This window comes from Lontra canadensis, unplaced genomic scaffold (assembly GCF_010015895.1).
Source record: "Lontra canadensis isolate GAN:19392208 unplaced genomic scaffold, GSC_riverotter_1.0 scaffold32, whole genome shotgun sequence".
Classification (NCBI taxonomy): domain Eukaryota; kingdom Metazoa; phylum Chordata; class Mammalia; order Carnivora; family Mustelidae; genus Lontra; species Lontra canadensis.
In genome coordinates, this window is record NW_022631026.1 from 20,104,325 (window position 1) to 20,125,812 (window position 21,488).

The 21,488-nt window shown below is 41.0% G+C and overlaps 1 protein-coding gene and 1 pseudogene across 1 annotated transcript in view; one reads left to right on the forward strand and one right to left on the reverse strand.

Annotated features, from left to right (window-relative positions):
* The window catches only part of HADHB (hydroxyacyl-CoA dehydrogenase trifunctional multienzyme complex subunit beta), a 33,029-nt gene extending 22,340 nt beyond the window's left edge, over positions 1-10,689 (forward strand). Inside the window, exons 8-16 of the mRNA XM_032866992.1 lie at positions 1,515-1,702; positions 2,031-2,211; positions 3,299-3,420; positions 6,107-6,186; positions 6,264-6,311; positions 7,118-7,205; positions 7,529-7,603; positions 8,010-8,174; positions 10,140-10,689. Of these exons, the coding sequence (XP_032722883.1) occupies positions 1,515-1,702; positions 2,031-2,211; positions 3,299-3,420; positions 6,107-6,186; positions 6,264-6,311; positions 7,118-7,205; positions 7,529-7,603; positions 8,010-8,174; positions 10,140-10,175 (983 nt within the window). The 3' untranslated portion in view covers positions 10,176-10,689. The remainder of the gene's footprint in view (positions 1-1,514; positions 1,703-2,030; positions 2,212-3,298; positions 3,421-6,106; positions 6,187-6,263; positions 6,312-7,117; positions 7,206-7,528; positions 7,604-8,009; positions 8,175-10,139) is intronic.
* A 3,892-nt stretch (positions 10,690-14,581) lies between these two features.
* Positions 14,582-15,302, reverse strand: LOC116873249 (annotated as a pseudogene).
* Between the last annotated feature and the right edge of the window lie 6,186 nt (positions 15,303-21,488).

A 21,488-nucleotide genomic window follows, 5' to 3' on the forward strand; every position in this document is an offset into this window, starting at 1 on the left:
CTTGAAAACAGAAGGTACCTGTTAATTCTCCTTGATTTTTTTAAAGATTTACTTATTTATTTTAGAGAGAGAACATATGGCGGGTAGGGGCGGAGGGAGGGGGGAATCTCAAGTAGACGCCACGCCAAGCGCGGAGCCTGATGCAGAGCTCGATTCTAAGACTCTGAGATCACAACCTGAGCAGAAACCCAAGAGTTGGACACCCGACTGACTGTGCCACAGACACCCCATAGAAAAGTATTCTTAATAGATCTCTAAATTTGTCTTTTTTTTTTTTTTTTAGAAAAATAAGGTTACATCGAACATTTTTGATTTTTGACAGTAGTTCTCAGCTTTTTTCTTTCTCTCTGTACTTGAGGGACACAGCCATTCCTGTAGTTACTCCATCAGTAATGTGGCTGGCCACAGTAGGGATTATCAGCTAGAAAAGTATGTCTCTAGGAGGGTGCTTCTGAATTTAAAGCATAAATAATTTATAACCTGCTAGGTTTTAAAGTTAGGTGATTCTAATGTGATACTCTCCCATGAAGATTGTGGCATCAGTGATAAGTCACTGCTGTAATACAGCTCTTTCCGCCACTCTCTTCTCACACCTGTGGCATTTTTATAATTAGTTACAAATTCTCCTAACAGACCTTAGCAAAATCCTAGGACATTTTGCAGCTTTGGCCATTATTATGAAAATTGAGGAAACCTGAAAGATGTCATCATTGTGACATCTTAATAGCATTCTTAATAACAATGACATTCTTAATAACATGAAGACCAGCTTGGGCATCCTGCCTTATGACTGGCACAGAATGATGCCAGAAGCAGTGACTGGGGGCAGTCACTATTCTGTGAAGCCTGTGACAACTTCTGGATAGAGCAACAGAATACTTGCCAGTGGTCATAAAGATGAAGGGGGCTGCCTTACATCTCCAAAAGCCAGACTTTCTCAAGCTTATAGCAGAAATTCCCATTGTAGGGGAAAAAAATCTTTCTGAAAACTGAAGCTGGGAGTTTATAAAATCTTCAGAATGTTCTAGTATAGAATATAATTTGTTTGAGGGTTGGTCCCATGGATATTTCCAGAAGCTCATGTCCATGTGGCCTGAATGAAACTTGTTTTCTCTAATGCAGTGAATATAGTTTTAGTCATTCAAAAAAATTATCTTAATCCCTTTCAAAAGGTGAGATGCAGGGCACCTGGGTGGCTCAGTTGGTTAAGCTTCCAACTCTTGGTTTCAGCTCAGGTCATGAGCTTTGGGTTGTGGAATTGAGCCCCAGGTCAGGCTCCACGCTCAGTGGGAGTCTGCTGAAGAGTCTCTCTCTCCTCTCCTCCCCCTGCTTACGTGCAAACGCGCGCTCTCTCGAATAAAAAAAAACTTAAAAAAAAAAGGGAAAAGATGAAAAGTTTAATTACAGATGTTATATAATGGTAACTGTCATGCAATTTTTTGATGAAGAAGTTTATCAGTGCTCTGTTAATTTCTACAAAAGATGTTCATCTATGTGTCACCTGTGCCCTGTAGGTATTGGCTTGATCGCTTCTGGGCAGTATGATGTGGTCGTGGCAGGTGGGGTAGAGTTAATGTCTGACGTCCCTATTCGTCATTCAAGGAAAATGAGGAAAATGATGCTTGAGCTCAATAAGGCCAAGACTCTGGGTCAGCGACTGTCTTTAATTTCAAAATTCAGATTGAATTTCCTATCACCCGAGGTAAGATTGTGAACTCTTATATGAACCTGTGTTTTTCTAAAGCATCCCACTGCAAAGATTTAGAATTAGGTAAGACAGCTTGGGGTCGATTATGCTCTAGTAGTTGTAGATTCTGTTAATTACTGGGTAGGGGTAATTATTTGCTCAAGATTTAAAAAAAAAAAAAAAGACTGTGGTTAGAAAATTTGAAATTGTGAGCCCTCCTCGGAGATGCCTTGCTCACAAAAAGCTTCTCCCATCTTGGTCTTGACTGAGTTCCCCAGACAACCCGAGGTGTGGCGGAATGTGTGGTAATGGCATACCTGATCCTCTATGGCTCCTTTCCCAGCTCCCCGCAGTGGCTGAGTTCTCCACCAGTGAGACCATGGGTCACTCTGCGGACCGGCTGGCCGCTGCCTTCGCTGTCTCTCGACTGGACCAGGATGAGTATGCGCTGCGCTCGCACAGCCTGGCCAAGAAGGCGCAGGATGAAGGCCTCCTGTCTGATGTTGTACCCTTCAAAGTGCCAGGTCAGATGGTTTGCTCAGCTTTGTGAAGGAGAATGTTTTGTGCCACTTGTTGGGGAGTTCCAAGTTGCTTCTCAAACTGCAAAAGCCCCAAATGACTTTTCAAATAAGTATATTGGTTCTGTTTGCAGAATAGTCACTTTTTTTTTTTTTTAAGTTTTTATTTATTTGTCAGAGAGAGAGGGAGAGAGAGCGAGCACAGGCAGACAGAATGGCAGGCAGAGGCGGAGGGAGAAGCAGGCTCCCCGCCAAGTAAGGAGCCCGATGTGGGACTCGATCCCAGGACACCGGGATCATGACCTGAGCCGAAGTCAGCTGCTTAACCAACTGAGCCACCCAGGCGTCCCCAGAATAGTCACTCTTTTATTTATTTATTTATTTATTTATTTGACAGAGCGAGAGAGAGAGATCACAAGTAGAGAGGCAGAGAGAGAGAGGGAAGCAAGCTCCCTGCTGAGCAGAGAGCCTGATGCGGGACTCGATCCCAGGACTCTGAGATGATGACCTGAGCTGAAGGCAGCGGCTTAACCCACTGAGCCACCCAGGCACCCCAGAATAGTCATTCTTAAAAACAGACTCAAGTTTCAATTTACGTTGTAACAGTAGGTCAACATTTTAAAAAGTGAAGTTTTTCTAGGAGTTGCTTTTAGGTCTTCCTGCTGTATTTTAGTTTTTTTCTATATACCTGTTTTAAAAACTTCATTCATGTGATTTCTGTATAAAATAGCCAAATGTGAATGAGTATCTTAAGGAAGTAAGGTATCCTTCTTTTATTAGACCATTTAGATGATTTCCCAGATGTCCTAAGGGTATAATTTAGGGGTGCCTGCCTAGCTCAGTTGATAGAGCGTGTGACTCTTGATCCTCGGGGCTTTAGGTTCGAGCCTCTTGTTGGGCATAGAGATTAATTAAAAAGAATAAAATCTAAAAAAATAAAGTATAGTTTTAAATTTGGTATCTTGATGACTCTAACAGACATTTTAGTAAATAGGTGTGGTTTACATTTCATTTTTCAGTTTTTAGAACATATTTCTCTAAAAGTTAGAGAAAGCTTGTAGTTCCCTACAGTTAAAAGCTCATGTTTTTACAGGAAGAGAAACAGTTACCAAAGATAATGGCATTCGTCCTTCCTCTCTGGAGCAGATGGCCAAACTAAAACCTGCATTCATCAAGCCCTATGGCACAGTGACAGCTGCAAATTCTTCTTTCCTGGTAACTGTGTGCTCTGTGTGTTTATCAGTGACTTTCCTATTTGTGGACTCTAAATAGAAAAACCTAAAGTAGATCAATTTTATGTATCATGAATAGAGGCGTAAAAATATAGTTATTCATTATAAAGATATTAAAGTGGAATCATTAAAAAAAAATTAGAATCCTAGTTTTAAGGCCCCTGGAGCCACCTGATCCAGCCACCATGCTGATGCAAAAAGCTCTCTTTCAGTCATTTAAAGACTCAGAAGACTGCTGAGCTACGCCAGGCAGTGGGGTTAGCAAGTCAGTTACAGTGACTGTAGTGCAGCGAGAAGGTGCGGTGGCGGCTGTGAGTGTAGGCTAACGGAGAGGACACACAGGAGTCCAAGAGGCTCCTCAGAGTAGCTGGCATTTGAACAGCAAATCTTGAAGGGTACAAGACAATTCAAGAATTCATTATATACATTCTAGGCAAAGGGAATGGCAAGGGGGTATGAGAGCAAGGGTTTCTTTCTGGAAAAGCTTGGCTAGAACATAGGATATGAATTTGAGGAGTGGTGTAAGACGTGCAAAGTAGGCAGGGGAAGTGACGAGATAACCTCTTCCAGCACTGATTGTTAGGAAATGATGCTTTCAGGCGCCTAGGTGGCACAGTTGGTTAAGTGTCTGACTCTTAGTTTCAGCTCAGGTCCTGATCTTTGGGTCGTAGGATCGAGTCCTGCATCAGGGTCTGTGCTCATTACAGAGTCTGCTTGAGATTTTCTCTCTTTCTCTCCCTATACCCCTCCCCCCATGCTTGCATGGTATCTGTGGTCTCTCTCTCTCTCTCTAATGAATCTTTAAAAAAGGGGTGCCTGCGTAGCTCAGTGGGTTAAAGCCTCTGCCTTCAGCTCGGGTCATGATCCCAGGGTCCAAGGATCGGGCCCCGCATCGGGCTCTCTGTCAGCGAGGAGCCTGCTTCCCCCACCTCTCTGCCTGCCTCTCTGCCTACTTGTGATCTCTGTCTGTCAAATAAATAAAAATCTTAAAAAAAAAATTAAAACTATTAAAAAAATGATGCTTTCTACTGGCCCTCAAGCTGTTTTCCTGTAAGCAGTTTCTATAAGCATCTTCCTATAAACATATGGAATACATGTTTACCCTCATTTTTTGTTGTCATGGTTGTTTTGCTTATCAGCATATAGCTTTATATCCTTCCTGTTTTTTGGCTCCTCAATTAAACCTCCCTATGGATTCTGTTTCTGCTCAAAGGATGTGGTTTCTCTTCTCCTACCACCTTGGGGTACGACTTTCTAAATATAGTCCGGCTGGTCAGTGTTTCTTTTACAGTGTATCTTCCCTACCTGGACACAAAATCTGGAAACATGGGAACGTGTTGACATTTTGGTGTTGTTAAGTGACTGCTGAATGCCCACTCTCGGGCTAGGGGAAAGGTGCCTGGAGTGGTTCCAGTAGGTTGATGCACCAGTCCATTAAGCCTGAGTGGTGAAGGACTGATAAGATAATCATTTCCAAAACCAAACTGAATGATAGGGCCATATGGGCTGGGCTCTCCTCTTGCCAGATCCGAATTCCCTTGTTCACTTCCGGGTGTGCAAACGGTGCAGGTTTATTCACTGAAAATCAGAAACACAAACCATCAGAGGCAGCACATCACAGATACATGGGTTATGGGAAATGTGTTAATGCCCCACATTCCTTGCAGCTTTGCCCAGGGCCTCATTATATCAATGTAATGTCCATAAACCATTTATTGTGTATAGTTCTCTGTATTTCCTGGCTTTATGGCCCCTGTCTTGTGGTAGCTCCTTAGTTTCTTCAGAGTTACTAAGTTATAAAAATATTATAGAATGTGGTAGAAATTGTTTTGATATTACAGACTCTCAAATAGTAAATTTTTAATTTTTTTTTTTTTTTTGAACTCTTTTCTTTTGCAGTCATGGTGAAGGGCTTTTTTTCAGTGGTAGCTCTTTATCTCTGAACTTCTTGATTGTCAGTTGGGAAAAAGCATGTGAGGTGTGTCCAAGGAGGGAAGACCATGGTTCTGATGTTCTCACCTGTTTCTTCCATATCACCTCGAAGTCTTTGTTTCCTTCTGGAGGCAGGAGGCAGCTTCAAAATAGTCAATAAAATGTAAAAACAAATAAATGAGAGATTGTTTTAATTCATAAGATTTCTTATATTCTGTGCCAAAATAAGAAATCTTTTAGCTTAAGTTTAGTATATATACATATTTCTTTTTTTTTTTTTAAAGATTTTATTTATTTATTTGATAGACAGATTACAAATAGTCAGAGAGGCAGGCAGGGAGAGAGGAGGAAGCAGGCTCCCTGCTGAGCAGAGAGCCTGATGCGGGGCTCGATCCCAGGACCCTGAGACCATGACCTGAGCCGAAGGCAGAGGCTTTAACCCACTGAGCCACCCAGGCGCCCCGATACATATTTCTAAAGTTACCAGTTCTCTTTGTCCATTTTGATAATGTGGTACTTTTGAACAGGTTCGTCTACCCTTGTCCTTGAAAAACGGGTCAGTGTGGGTTTGAATTGTGAATTAATGATGGCTAAAATGGAAAGAAAGTTTGTTACATAAAATCTCTGCATGAGTGTGATTAGTTGGGAGATTTAGGAACATGACATAGAAGATGGTTGTACAGAGACTTCCAGAAAGGCTGAAGCATTTAACATTATTGTTCTGCTCAACACTTCAGACTGATGGTGCATCTGCAATGCTGATTATGGCAGAGGAAAAAGCTCTGGCCTTGGGTTATAAGCCGAAGGCATATTTGAGGTAAGGTACATGTTCAAATAAATTGCCTCAATTTCTTTATTTTATTACTGGAGCTAACCCCTCTGTTTTTCACCTAGGGATTTCGTATATGTGTCTCAGGATCCAAAAGATCAACTCTTACTTGGGTAGGTAGCAGTGTATATCCTTGGGCTATAATTGAAAGTATTTGATTATCCACGTTTGTTATATAGATTTTAAAGTACATTAAGTTCTGATAGAGAACAAACAGGGTTGCTGGAGGGAGGCGGGTGAGGGGGTAGGCTAGACAGGTGATGGGGGGCACATGTGATGAGCACAGGGGGTTATATGTAAGTCATGAAGTGCCGAATTCTACTCCAGAAATCAATATTGTACTATATGTTAATTAACAGGATTTAAATCAAAATACTTAAAAGAAAATAGAGTACATTGAGTTCTGAGTTCATAATTGTTTTGTGTGTTGGATTTTTTTTTGGTGTGTGTTTGTGAGTGTGTGTGTGTGTGTGTGTGTGTGTTGGATTAAAAGGATTAAAAATAATCCTTTATGTGTTCTTTTTTTCATTAAGATATCATAAGCATTTCTTCATATTGCTACACAGTCTTTGTAGTAGCCTTTTGTAAAAGCCTCCTAATATTTACATTGTGTCCCCCACCCTCACGGCTCTCCCCTCACTGGCCTCCATCATGTCCTTCAAACTAGGCTTACTCTTCCCTGTGCTCTGCCCTTTGCACTGTGTGTTTTTCTGGTTCTTCACGTTGTTTGTCCTTCTCTTTCGTTGTTTGTTTATTAACTGTATCCCTGACTCTAGCATATACACTTAATATTTGTACAGTAGAATCAGTGAATGAGTGAAGGGCATTATAATACCTTACGTTAAACTCAGCTTGGGGAATAAGGAGTTCTTAGGTGGAAAATTAAATTCTTAACGTATTACTTATTTTTTCTTTTTAGACCAACATATGCTACTCCAAAAGTTCTGGAAAAGGCAGGATTGACTATGAATGATATTGATGCTTTTGAATTTCATGAGGCATTCTCAGTAAGTCACTTAAAAGATACATATCAAAGGACTGTAACCATAAAAAATGTAATCGTGTTTGTGTGGGAAATGAGGTGTGGCATACGATGCGAGTGAAACACGAGGAGAGCTTTATATTTGAAGTACCGACTGCACTGTTAGAAGAGGTGTAAGAGAAGGGAATCCAATGGTACAGTTTGAAAACAACCTTTTGAGGCAGTCTCTTAGAGGCCTTTGAAAAGTAGCAAAATGTTTCCTTAGGAAAATTTTATGAAAAACTGCTTTAAAGATTTGCTCAAATTTAATGGCAAGGGACATTAATAACAAGGTCTTTTCCCTTGTAGGGACAGATTTTGGCTAATTTTAAAGCCATGGATTCTGATTGGTTTGCACAAAACTACATGGGTAGAAAAACCAAGGTAAGCGTTTGATTAAAATTAGGCTTGAACTTCCAGGGCACTGTAGTATTTGGAGTTTATTCAGCTGCTAATAAAAATATGAAAGGGAAGGCTTCTCCTGATGAAGAATTTTAAATTTCATTAAATGTATTTATTTCTTAGTTGAAAAATAGTTCTTGGAAATCTTTAGAAAAAATGGAAGTAAAATTCTAGGTTGTCTTTTGTTCTTCCAGTTCTGATGTTAGATGAAAAATAAATGGTCTGTGGCTTTCAGAATTGACCTAGAATTTCCTTCTTTATAGTAAAATAGTATGTGATGTTATTTAAGTTGGGCATGTTCTCAGTCTCTATTACCTTCCTGTTGGTAAGAGCCCGGCCTGATTCTTAAGTTAACTCATTATATTTGTGTCTATTCTGTGGGAGCCAGGTTGGGTCCCCTCCCCTGGAGAAGTTTAACAACTGGGGTGGATCGCTGTCCCTGGGACACCCATTTGGAGCCACTGGCTGCCGGTTGGTCATGGCGGCTGCCAACAGACTGCGGAAGGACGGAGGCCAGTATGGCTTAGTGGCTGCCTGTGCGGCTGGCGGGCAGGTACGTCTCAGCAGCTCCACAGGTGCTTCTGGAAAGACATTTTCTTGGAAACAAAACAAGCTCATCTGAGAGTGTTCCATTTAACTTTGAAACATCCTTAGAACAGTATTTCTGATGACAGACGACCAGGAAAAAAGCAGCCTCTTTTGAGGGGAAGAGGGTACAACTTTAATTCTGATAGTATTTTGGAAGGAAGTTGGTTTTTAAACCCAAGCTATTTCTATTCCTAAAATAATGTTTATATTAGTGATTTAAGATTTTATTTATTTATTTGAGGCGGGGTGCAGGGAGGAGCAGAGGGAGAGGGAGAGAGAATCCTAAGCAGACTCTGCGCGCTGAGCATGGAGCCGGACGTGGAACTCGATCTCATGACTCAGATCAGGACCTGAGCCACAATCAAGAGTCGGATGCTTAACTGACTGAGGCAACCAGGAGCCCTTATATTTTTTATTTTTAAAAGGAATACATAGTCATTATAGAAAGTACAAAAAGTATATAGAAAAGAATTAGAATCACCTGTAATCCCCTCAGCAAACACTATCATTAACATTTTGATATATTTTCTTCTTTTATAATAAAATTTACTCATTTATCTAGTCACCATGAGACCTTATCTATAAAATCTCTCCAAGAAGTAAATTATCTTTCTTGAAAACTGAACTATATCTTAATTGGAGAATTTATTTACTTCTGGATAACTTATTGCTGTTTACTTGAGGGGAATTTGTATTCTCTGGATTTCTTTCATTGGCCTTACTTGCACTGCAGACACAGCTTACTACCTGCTGCAGCATTTCACTCTGGGAATAAAATCCAGAAGGAGGGCAGGCTAATTATCATCTTTTTTTTTTCCCCCCAACCCTGATGGAAACAGATTTTGGTTTTCATCCAGATTACAGAACTTTCTGTTGCTAATCAAGATGAGCCGATAAGATATGTAAAAGTTTAAATATCTTAGACTTAAAAACCTTTATTTATGGCTTGCCTCAGAAACTTTGAAGAAATAAGAGGTCAGTTATTTGTAGGTTGGAGTATTTCAGACTTCATGATGAAAAGCACTTTTTTGTCTGTGTAGCTTCAGCCACAGGAAACCATAGTCAGGACTGGAGCCCTCCTTCCTGTCTTTCTGTGCCAGGCTTAATGCGGGGAGATAACCAGTGCATGGTACTGTGCAGAGTGGGTGGTCCGCATAGGTTAGTGTCCTGTGGTTTTGAGTATGTGTTCCATGATAGTTCTTCGAGCACGCAGAGTGTAGCACAATCCTGGATGCTTGTATGGAGGAACGAAGAATACCACCCAGTACCTTTCTTCTAGAAATGTATAGTATGGTGACAGAGAGAGGAGATGATGTACCTTAGAAAGTAGATTAAACTTGGCATTGTTTCATCAAGAGCCGAATGCCTGCTACCAACACAACGAGGTGGTTAGCGGAGGAATTGGGCATTCTGGATCCAGAGTAGGGTTTCTCCGCTTTGGCTCTGTTAACATTTTGGGCCAGATAATTCTTGGGGAGGGGTGGGTTGTATTCTGTGTTGTAAGATGGGTTTTTTGTTTGTTTTGTTTTGTGTTAAGATTTACTGATTTATTTTTAGAGTGCAAGAGCGAGCAGGGGGTGGGCAGAGGGAGAGAGAGAGAGAGGCAGACTCCCCAGCAAGTGCAGAGCCTGATGCAGGGCTCCATCTCACCACCCTGAGATCATGACCTGAGCTGAAGTCAAGAGTCGGGCGCTCGACTGACTGAGCTAGCCGGGCGCCCCGGGTTGTAGGATGTTTAGCATGATCTCCACCCGCTAGATGCTAGGAGCAACACTTCCCCTTCCGCACATTGGGTCACACAGTGTTTGAAAGGCAGAGCAGGGATCAAACTCTGTAGCCTGCACTTTTCCCATTGTTCTCTTTTGCCTCGGGACTGGCTGGATTTTTCATCTTCCTTTGCTCTAATTGAACTCTTTGTTTCCCTTTTCAGGGCCATGCTATGATTGTGGAAGCTTATCCAAAGTAATAGATAATGAAGAGGTGACCTGGAGTTTCCGTGCACACTCGCACTAGGCAATGCCATTCCAATGCATTACTAAATGACATCCATAGTTCCTAGCTCCTCTTAGGAAAACACAGTCTGTGGCCTTCTGTTAAATACTTCGCAATGAAGCCTTGCTAGCACTCTGAGCTTTCCAGTAATCATGGCTTACTGCTCTTTCAGGGATTTCTTAGTCACCAGAGTCACACAGTGATAACGTTTAAGCAATTGTTTTTCGTCTCTATTTTCATTACATACTAAGAGTGGTTGCAATTTGGGAAAGAGGTTGGCTGAGATTTGGAATCATCTTTGTAACATTTGCAAATTATACTTCTTCCTGTTTGTGACCTAAAGATGAGTGTTTTCTATAAATTACAAACCAATGTGCCTAAAACAATTATGGAAAGATAATTCAGAGTTAAATGTTACTGACAACTTACAGTAAATGTTTAGATGTATAAGTACCCTGTTAACCTTAATAAACTGAGAAAATATTGAACAGTTTGCCTTATTTTTTTACTGGAGGTAAAGGGTGGTTCTCTGGGCTTGGGGGCAGATTTGCTTTTACTCATTTGTTAACTTCTCACAGTCTTAGTCAACTACGAGACTGCAAGGAATGTAAAGAGGGTGCTACTTTATTATTTTTTTTTCAAAGATTTTATTTATTTGACAGAGAGATCACAGGTAGGCAGAGAGGCAGGCAGAGAGGGGGAAGCAGACTCCCCACTGAGCAGAGAGCCCAATGTAGGGCTCAATCCTGGGACCCTGAGACCATGACCCGAGCCAAAGGCAGACACCCAACAACTGAGCCATCCAGGCACCCCAGGGTCCTACTTTAGAATAACACCTTTTTCCCCATTGCTCCAGGGAAGTAAATTTATTTCAATGGGGATGTCTCTGTTTGCCAGGATTTAAGTAAAGTGTAAAGAAATTTTAAAATTAAAAAATAAAAACTTTTTATTATGCACTAAATATGTACTAGTTCTTTGAAGAAGCTCAGGTCTCTCAGTTGTGGCCATTTTTGTGGATGTTGCTTACATCTATGAAGGTCACTGGCAGTCAGATCCTCCTCTAGTTCAGGACAGATTGGGCAAAGGAGGGAAGCACTAACCACTTAACAGGGTATTTAAGACTCCCAGCATCATTTCCCTATGATTTCATTGGTAAATTCAACATAATGGGAGTTTTTAATCCTGAAAACCAATATATTTACATAGATATAACAAAATTCAACTCTAGATAATTATGAAAGGTTAAAAAAAAAACCTTAAAATTTTAGGGAAAAAAATAGGATTTTTAGAATAAATAAGAAAAATACCACCATGGCCTTAGGTTGGGAAGAGAAGGAGGTTTCTTAAGATATTTAAAGTTCTAATCATGAAGAAATTGATCTATAAATTTATGTTGAAATAAGAACTTTTGATAGAGTTGAAAGACAAGCCACAAAAAGTTCAAAAATATAGATACATCTTACAAAAGAGATATGTATCTCCTAGAGATATATCTGTGTCTTACTATATGATAGAGGTGTGTCTTTCAAAGGATCCTGGATATATAAAGGATCTCTACAAATCACTAAGAAGAAAGATAACTCAGTAAAAAAAAAAGGGGGGGGGCAAAAGTTATTAACAAGAATGTTTTAGAAAATAATGTAGAAATGGAGAATAAACATGAAAAGATGCTGATTAGTAAAGAAAAATTAGGGTCATAATGAGATACTGTTTTACACTCACAGGAGAAATGAACACGACTCAGAATACCATGTGTTGTAAGGATGTGGATGAATAGGAACTATTATACACCACTGGTGAGAATACAGATTGATAGAACCACTTTGGAAAACAGTCTGGTGTTATCCGGTACATTTGTAAATGACCCACAGTCTGTGACTCAGCACACAAGTACCAGGACATGTATAAGAGTGTTCATAGCACTATTGCCTTTTTTTTTTTTTTTTTTTTTTTAAGATTTATCTATTTTAGAGAGAGAATATGGGGGGATGGGGGAAAGAGAAGGGTAGAAACTCAATCGGACTCTGTGCTATGTGAGAGTCAGACATCCAGCCTGATCTTGTGATCCTGAGATCACGACCTGAGTCGATGCCATTTACAATCGCACCCAAAACTATAAGATACTTAAGAATCAACCTCACCAAAAAAGGCAAAGGATCTATACTCAGAAATCTACAGAACACTCATGAAAGAAATTGAGGAAGACACAAAGAAATGGAAAAACGTTCCATGCTCATGGATTGGAAGAACAAATATTGTTAACATGACTGTGCTACCCAGAGCAATCTACATATTCAGTGCGACCCCTATCAAAATACCATTAACTGTTTTCACAGAGCTGGAACAAATAGTCTTAAAATTTGTAAGGAACCAGAAAAGACCCCAAATAGCCAAAGGAATGTTGAAAAAGGAAACCAAAGCTGGTGTCATCACAATCCCAGACTTTAAACTCTATTACAAAGCTGTAATCATCAAGATGGTATGGTACTGACACAAAAACAGACACATAGATCAATGGAACAGAATAGAGAACCCAGAAAGGGAACCTCAACACTATGGTTAACTAATATGTCAACTAATTGACAAAGCAGGAAAGAATGTCCAATGGAAAAAAGCCTCTTCAACAAATGGTGTTGGGAAAATTGGACAGCCACATACAAAAAAATGAAACTGGACCATTTCCTTACACCACACGCAAAAATAGACTCAAGTGAATGAAAGACCTAAGTGCAAGATAGGAATCCAGCAAAATCCTAGAGGAGAACACAGGTCCACAACCTCTGTGACCTTGGCCACAGCAATTTGCTAGACATGTCTCCAAGGGCAAGGGAAAGAAAGGCAAAAATGAATTATTGGGACTTCATCAAGATAAAAAGCTTTTGCACAGCAAAGGCAACAGTCAACAAAACCAAAAGATAACCAACAGAATGGGAGAAGATATTTGCAAATGATGTGTCAGATAATCTATATGTGTCCAAAATCTATAAAGAACACCCAAAGAACAAGTAATCCAATCAGGAAATGGGCAGAGGACATGAATAGACATTTCTCCAAGGCAGACATCCGAATGGCCTACGGACACATGAAAAAATCCCCAACATCACTCAGCATCAGGGAAATACAAATCAAAACCATATGAATGAGAACCACCTCAAACCAGTCAGAATGGCTAAAATTAACAAGTCAGGAAACAACAGATGTTGTTGGCAAGGATGCAGAGAAAGGGGAACCCTCTCACACCAATGCAAGCTGGTGCAGCCACTCTGGAAAACAGTGTGGAGGTTCTGCAAAAAGTTGAAAATAGAGCTACCCTACGACCAGCAATTGTACTAGGGCTTTACCCCAAAGACACAAATGTAGTGATCTGAAGCTGGACCTGTACCCCAATGTTTATAGCAGCAATGTCCACAATAGCCAGACTGCGGAAAGAGCCCAGATGTCCATTGACAGATGAATAGATAAAGAAGTGGCATATCTACACAATGGAATACTACACAGCCATCAAAAATGAAATCTTGCCATTTTCAGCAATGTAGATGGTACTAGAGGGTATTATCTCAAGGGAAATAAGTCAACCAGAGAAAGACAATTATCATATGATCTCACTGATGTGTGGAATTTAAGAAACAAGGCAGAGGATCATAGGGGAAGACAGAAAAAAATAAAGATGAAGCCAGAGAGGGAGACAAACCATAAGTGACTCTTAATCTTACAAAACAAACTGAGGGTTTCTGGAAGGGAATGGGGAGATGGGGTAACTGGGTGATGGAAATTGGGGAAGGTATGTGTTGTAATGAGCACTGGGTATTATGTAAGACTGATGAATCACAGATGTGTACCCCTGAAACAATATATTATGTTAAATAAATAAAATTTTAAAAAGAAAAAAAAATTCTATAGGTTATGAGGACCAGATAAGAGCTTAAGAATAGTTAAAGAAAAAAAAATGTGGTTTTTTTTTTTAGAGATTTTATGTATTTATTTGACAGAGAGTGACACAGAGAGAGAGGGAGCACAAGCAGGGGGAGTGGGAGAGGGAGAAGCAAGGGGAGTGGGAGAGGGAGAAGCAGTCTCCCTGCTCCGGAGGCGGGCCTCAATTCCAGGACCTGGGACCATGACCTGAGCTGAAGGCAGAGGCTTTACCCACTGAACCACCCAGGAGCCCCTCTGTTTTTTAATTACATTTTGGAATAAAGTCAAAAAATTGCAATTTTTTGTTGTTATCTCAGGAATGTCATTGACAGTACACTGTTCATATAATAGAAGAGATAAAGCAAAGAGTAGCTTGAGATGGATTTTTCTGTTAAGTCATTCACTTTAGGAGGCCAGTCCCAGTGACCATTCAAGGCCTTGTAAGAAGCTCGTAGGCTTACAGACTCTTCAGCTCCCTTTCAGACTCAGGTCACAATTGGTCACTAAGGCTGACAAAGATAAACTTTTCAGAACCTCCCCTTTCCTAAGGTTCAACAGTGGTTCTCGAGCTATTTTTAAAGGATTTCTCTAGAGTCTTTGTTTTCTTGTTCAAGTTGAAATATTCATTCCTGTTCGTTGCAACGCTGTCGCCCATCAATTTCAATGACTTTCCTCATTACCGCTGCCATTTCAGGTCTGTCCAACATGTGCTTGTAATTCATTCTGATTTGTTTCCAAGTGCCTCCTCTCCAGGCCCTGTTGAGATGCATTAGGGACGGATTCTTTGGAGCTGTTGTAATGTACCGTGTCCGTCTTGGAGTGCTGCTCTTCTAACTTCATTGGTATACGAGATCTTTTTTAGCTATCCATTAACTGTCTGAACGTTTGCTCTTGATACTTGCTCATTCCAAGCTCCAAGGCAGACTGATGTATATGATTCTTTGTTCTCTTGTTGCACGTCTCTGGTTTGTCTGTTTTCTTGCTGGATTCCCATAACTAATGTGGACTGTGGCCAATGTCCTGCCACTTCATTAAATTCTTGAATTTCTTCCTGATACTGCTTCGTGGCTTCTACTCGTGGAGAACTGCGGTGTGGTGAATCAGAGATTTTGCTGCATCGCTGTGATCTCTCCATCTTTCAACAAGAGCATTAGCGTGAGCAAAGTGACTTCTCAGTTGTGCAACTCATTTCTGAAGGAATACTCTGGTCTCGATCCCTGGCAGCTGTCAGCTGTGGCGTTAGGGCTCAAAGCCTCTGCTCACAGGGACCGACGTACCCAAGAGAAGAGATTCCTCTTGTCCATTGAGCTTCTTCGGGGAACAGGCTCAGAACCCAGCAGAGGCAGTCAGTGGAGGGGTGCTGGAGGGGTCAGTGGCTCTCAGCCCCATCATTGGCCCACAGAAAACCTCTTGGAGATAACAGTTTATTTTAAAGCCCAGAAATAAATCTTCTCTATGTGGTCCAGTGATTTTTGGCAGGAGTGCTGAGACTATTTAATGGAGAAAGGACAGTCTTGTCAGCAAATGGTGTTGGGAAAATGAGAGGTCCACATGTAAAAGAATGAAGCTGGACCCTTATCTTATACCATATATAAAGATTAACTTTCAGTGGATCAAAGATCTAAACACAAGAGCTAAAATGGTGAACCTCTTAGAAGAAAATGGGAAAAGATACATGACATTGGATTTGGCAATGTTTTCTTGGCTATGATACCAAAAGCACTGGCAACAACAACAAAACAGGTTGGACTTCATCAAAATAAAAGATTTCTGTGCATCAGAGGACACAGTGAAAGGGCAACCAAGGGGAGAAAATATTTGCAAGTCATGTATCTGGTAATATCCAGAACATAGAATGAACTCTTAAAACTCAACAACCAAGAAACAGCCCAGTTTAAAATGGGCAAAGAGGGTCACGTGGGTGGCTCAGTGGGTTAAAGCCTCTGCCTTCAGTTCAGGTCATGATCCCAGGTCCTGGGATCAAGCCCCGCATCGGGCGTTCTGCTCTGCCTGCTTCCTCCTCTTTCTCTGCCTGCCTCTCTGCCTACTTGTGATCTCTGTCTGTCGAATAAATAAAATCTTTTTTAAAAATGGGCAAAGAATTTAAATTGACATTTTTCTAAAAGAGTTATACAGATGACCAATAAGAATGTGAAAAGTTGTTCAACATCACTCGTCATTAGGGAAATGCAAACCAAAACTACATTGCGATACCACCTACATCCATTATGATATCTACTATCAAAGAAACAGAAAATAACACATGGTGGGGAGAATGTGGAGACACTGGGGCCCCTGTACACGGCTGGTGGGAATATAAAATGGTGCAGCCTCTGTGGAAAATGGTATGACCGTTCCTCAAAAAATTAAAAATAGAATTACTACATGATCTAGCAACTCTGTGTCTAGGTATATACCCAATAGAATTGAAAGCAGGGTCTCAGAGGAATTTGTACGTATTCACAGCACCATTATTCCCAATAGCCAATAGGGGAAAGCAACCGAAATGTCCACTGGCCACTGAATGTGTGTACACAAACAGTAGGATTCCATGCAGCCTCAAAAATCCTGTCACGCCCTACAACATGGATGAACCTTGAGGACATTGTGCCGTGTGAAAGAAACTAGTCACAAAAGGACAAATGCTGTATGGTTCGAATTGCATAAGGTGTACAAAATCGTCACGTTCCTAGCGACAGAAAGTAGAATGATGGTTACCAGGGCTGGAGTAAGGGGAATGGAGAGTTAACGGGTACAGAGTTTCAGTTGAAAGATGAGTTCTGGAGATTGGTTGCCCAACAATGTGTATGTACTTCTCACTACTGAACTGTACACTGAAAATGGTTAAAATGATAAATTTCCCCTCTCCCTCTGCCTGCTGCTCCCCCTGCTTGTGCTCTCTCTCTCTCTGTCAAATCAATGAATAAATAAAATCTTAAAAAAAAGAAAAAGCTTAAAAACGGGGCGCCTGAGCGGTTCAGTTGGTTAAGCGTCTGCCTTCGACTCAGGTCATGATCCCAGGGTCCTGGGATGGAGCCCCATGTCAGGCTCCTTGCTCAGTGGGGAGTCTGTTTTTCCCTCTCCCTCTGCCTGCTGCTCCCCCTGCTAGTGCTCTCTCTTTCTCTCTGTCAGAAAAAAAATGAATAAATAAAATCTTTTTTAAAAAGCTTAAAAAATGACAAATTTCATGTGTTTCACCACAGAAAAAAATTTTTAAGTGCTATCTCGAAAACATTCAGAGCAGGGCAGGAGGCAGTGGGACTCAGTTTGTGTTGCTAAAGTTCTAGTTCTTCAGTTGAGTCACGGGTTCACCCAGTTTTATGTAAGTTGTTTGCTATTCCTGAACATTCTCTGTGTATCAGAGAAAGTTGAGCTGTTTTCAGAGCGTAGCTGTTGCAGAAGGCACCCCCCTTGGTTGTCCTGGGTTTAGGTGCCTCCATCTAAAGCAGACGTTGTTCTTTGTCCTCAGGTCTCTCAAACTGGTTATGCTATTCTTAAAGATCCTAGCTTAAGTATCTCTCTTTTCATATAAAACTCTAATTAGACCCTCTGTTCCACCAAATAACCATTTTGGGGTGGGGCCTTTATTTGCCTTCATCTTTCATTCAGACCTCAGAAGTGCGCTCCCCACTCCACGCCTCCCCGCCGCCCCAGCTGTTTGCTTCTGGGGACTCTGACTCTGAGTAAAAGTCCACATTCTTCCTGTGCTCTGCAGAGTTCATTTGCTCAGTAAGTACTTACTGAGCACCTGTTATGTGTCAGGCATATTTTAGATCCTGAAACTACAGCAACCAGCAAAACAAAAATTCTTACCCTCTTTATATCCATCTTTCCGGAGAGAAGAATCCTAATTCTCAGCCTGTTTTCTCCCCCATCCCTTCTCGTTTATGTTTATTTTCTCTAGGCCTCTTCAATTCCGGTCTCTCTCGGGGACTGAAAAACATCAGCCGGTCTCCAGTCTTCCTCTGGGATTTAATGGGTGACTTGAAGGTCCTCTGTCTGTGTCTGCTGCGGTTTTTCTGGGACTCTGATCTTTTTCAGTGAAGAGGGATCAGTGATTGGGAGGAAATGGGAGAGTGTAGGGGATGGAACAACAAACATACTGAGTAAAAATATTATCCTGAAAAGGAATGCATTACTGTGAAAGAGACAAAGCATTTAGACATGTTGGCAATGTATCTGGCTGCCCTCAACTCAACTGGGAGCCCCTTTCCCCCTCCACACTTAGGGGACTGTCAGTGATCAGACAGAATTGATTTCCAAAACAGAACTCCAAAAAGGTGATTCAAACTTTCTCAAGAACCCCTAATGTTGCCCACCCTTCCATACAATCTAAATTCCAGGGCATACTTTGTGTTACTTTGCTTGTTGAGTTTCTATTTTTAAATATGCAAAATGTTCAGAAGAACTTTTTCAAGATCACTTTCTTCTAACATAAAAATACATACTCATTATAAAGAAGTAATTCAAATATTTATAGAGTAAGAAAAAATGAAAAATCCAGTAGAGATCCCCACTGTTAATATTTTGGTATGTTTCCTCCTCAATGCACACATATTCATATGGACACTAATGGACCCAATTTTGGTATGGACCAGAATTGGCTAATATAATGCTGTTCTTCAGGAACCCTTCTGCCTTACTTGGCTAGATAGCCTAAACATTTTTCTGTATCAGTAGGTGTAGCTATATATCATCTTTTTAGATTTTATTTATTTACTTGAGAGAGCAAGGTGAGAGAGCACAAGCAGGGTGGGGGGAGGAGGGAGGGAGAAGCAGATTCCCTGCTGAGCAAGGAGAGCAACATGGGGCTCAATCGCAGGACCCCGGGACCATGACCTGAGCCAAAGGCAGCTGCTTAACCGACTGAGCCACCCAGGTGCCCCTATACATCATCATTTGTGATGACCCTATAGCATTCCTTTGGTAGATATGTCCTAATTTGTTTTACCAAGTGCCTCTTTTTTGAGGATATAAACACCTAGAATGCGCATCTTTTTTACATTTGTCGGCTCACATGTCTACTTCTTTCCTTTTTTTTTTCTTTCTTTGATTTTATTTTATTTGGGAAAGAAAGAGCTCACACGGGTTGCGGGGCGGGGGGTGGGGGGCAATCTCCAGCAGACTCCACACTGAGTGCAGACCCCAGTGCAGGGCTCCATCTCATGCCCCTGAGATCATGACCTGAGCCGAAACCAAGCGATGGACACTCAACAGATTGAGCCAGCCAGGGAATCCTCTACTTACTCCTTTAAGTCATCTTTTTAGAAATGGAATTCCTGCTAAGCCTCACTTTCTTATATTTACCTGCAGAACCTTCTTTTCAGTCCCTTTTTATGTGAGAGTCAAGTGAACAAAGGTTTCCTGTCATTTCCCTGATCAGTTCTAAAGTGTGTTTTCAGCAGCAGAGCGTGAACTACGTGCCATCATTTGAGAAGGAGAATAAGACATTGATTTCTACAGAAGCACACTCAGAGTCTTTGCTGCTTTTAAAATGAATGTGTATTAGTTGAAATATTCAAAAATAATCTTATAATTTAAAAACTTAAGACTGTAACTATTAATGAAGTACAAGGGCGATTGAAACAGGACTCTGTTGCCAGGGAAACCAGCAGGCAGAGCTCTAGCTGTTCCAGTGGCTGCCTGCCTCCCGCCTCCCCTGGGGGCTGAGGCAGGTCTGAGGCTTAGAAATGTTGCAATCGCCCTGCTGAGTTGGTATCTTCTCTTTGAAAAAAAAAAAAAATTGAATTCATTTAGAAAAATATTTGCGCTGGTTTATATACATTGAAAATATTCACACAGATCCATGTTTGAAAGAAAACTGTTTTCAACTGCATATCCATTTGCATTTCAACAGAAAATGTTCCCATTGCATTTTATAAAAATAGCCATGAATTTTTTAATGAACAAAGACTCATTCATGAGAATTTTTTTTCATTTATCCTGTTGAAAAATTTTCAGAACCCTGTCATCGTCTTGTGGATTCCATGAGTTAATTCAGCTAGATGTCCTTGTGTCCTCTCAAGACTTCTCTTAAATATTTCTCTTCCATATCTAGTTTTATCTTGAGCCCATCACTTTTTTCAATATAATTTTTAAAAAGATTTTATTTATTATTTTAGAGAGCAAGAGCGCCGGGGATCCCATGACACCAAGGCCATGACCTGAGCAGAAAACCAAGAATCAACCCACTGAACCATCCAGGCTCAGGGTGCCTAAGCACTTTTTTTTTTTTTTTTTTTTTTTTTTAGATTTTATTTATTTATTTGACAGACAGAGATCACAAGTAGGCAGAGAGGCAGAATTCCTGCTGAGGAGAGAGCCCTATGTGGGACTCTATCCCAGGACCCTGAGACCATGACCTGAGATGAAGGCAGAGACCCAACCCTCTGAGCCACGCAGGGCCCCAAAGCCTGTCACTTTTAAATGTCAGTGTTTGTCATCTTGTCGCTTTACTCCTTGGCGGTCTGTGGTAATTTCCGCTGTACTTTAAAGTTGTTAATGCATTCTTACATAGGTGCTCAGATCAGTGACTTGGTGTTACATGCATACATCTATGAAACTTACATTTATATTGATATTGTTGTGAAAGTTAAAGAAAGAGGGACCTATTAGCTTCACCTTTTCCTAAACTTTGAAAAGAAACCAAAATCTGTCCTTCATCTTTAATGTTTGGAAGATCAGAGTTCCTGTCTTTATGCCATCCTTGTTCTTCCTAGCCGTAGAGAAGAAATAATCAGAAAGGAAATCACTGAAGAGTTAAAAAGAAAACAATTTTTATCAAATATATCTGTAACAAGAACTATTGATTTGTCAACTGGTTGAGACTTGCAAAATCATTACTTGCCATCATTTTGAACTTTACTATCTGTCGACTGTGTTTACAGCAGAGGAAGGCTTATTATTAGGTAGCTTTGGCTAGTTTTTCATGCTATTTTTGCTTGCATAGTTTAGGGATGGGGATAAGTGACCTGCAAGAGAAAGGAACGTGACTAGTGGAAACACTAGCTTGTCTTTGCCAACAGCTGAGCTCTGGGAGGGCAGAGAGGCTCAGAGCACTGGGCCGGGGTCCATCCTAGTGGATTCAGGCACATTCTCTCCGCACATGCTCAGCTCCCGTGGAAGAGGGGCCGCATGGGCCCTGTGTGTGGTTCACTCAAACCTTCTGCCTTCCCCATGAAAGGGCTCACCTTGAAGCTCTGCGCTGGTGAAGGAGACCTTGCAAGGCTGCCCTGCCCTCTGGACACCACGCCCACCGATGGCAAGTCCTTCGAAGCAAAGGTTTTTCAGGATAATTAAATATTTGACAGTGTGAAAAGGAATGTTCAGAGTGAACTGAATCAAAGGTTGGTGGTGGTAAAAGTGCCTCCAGCTT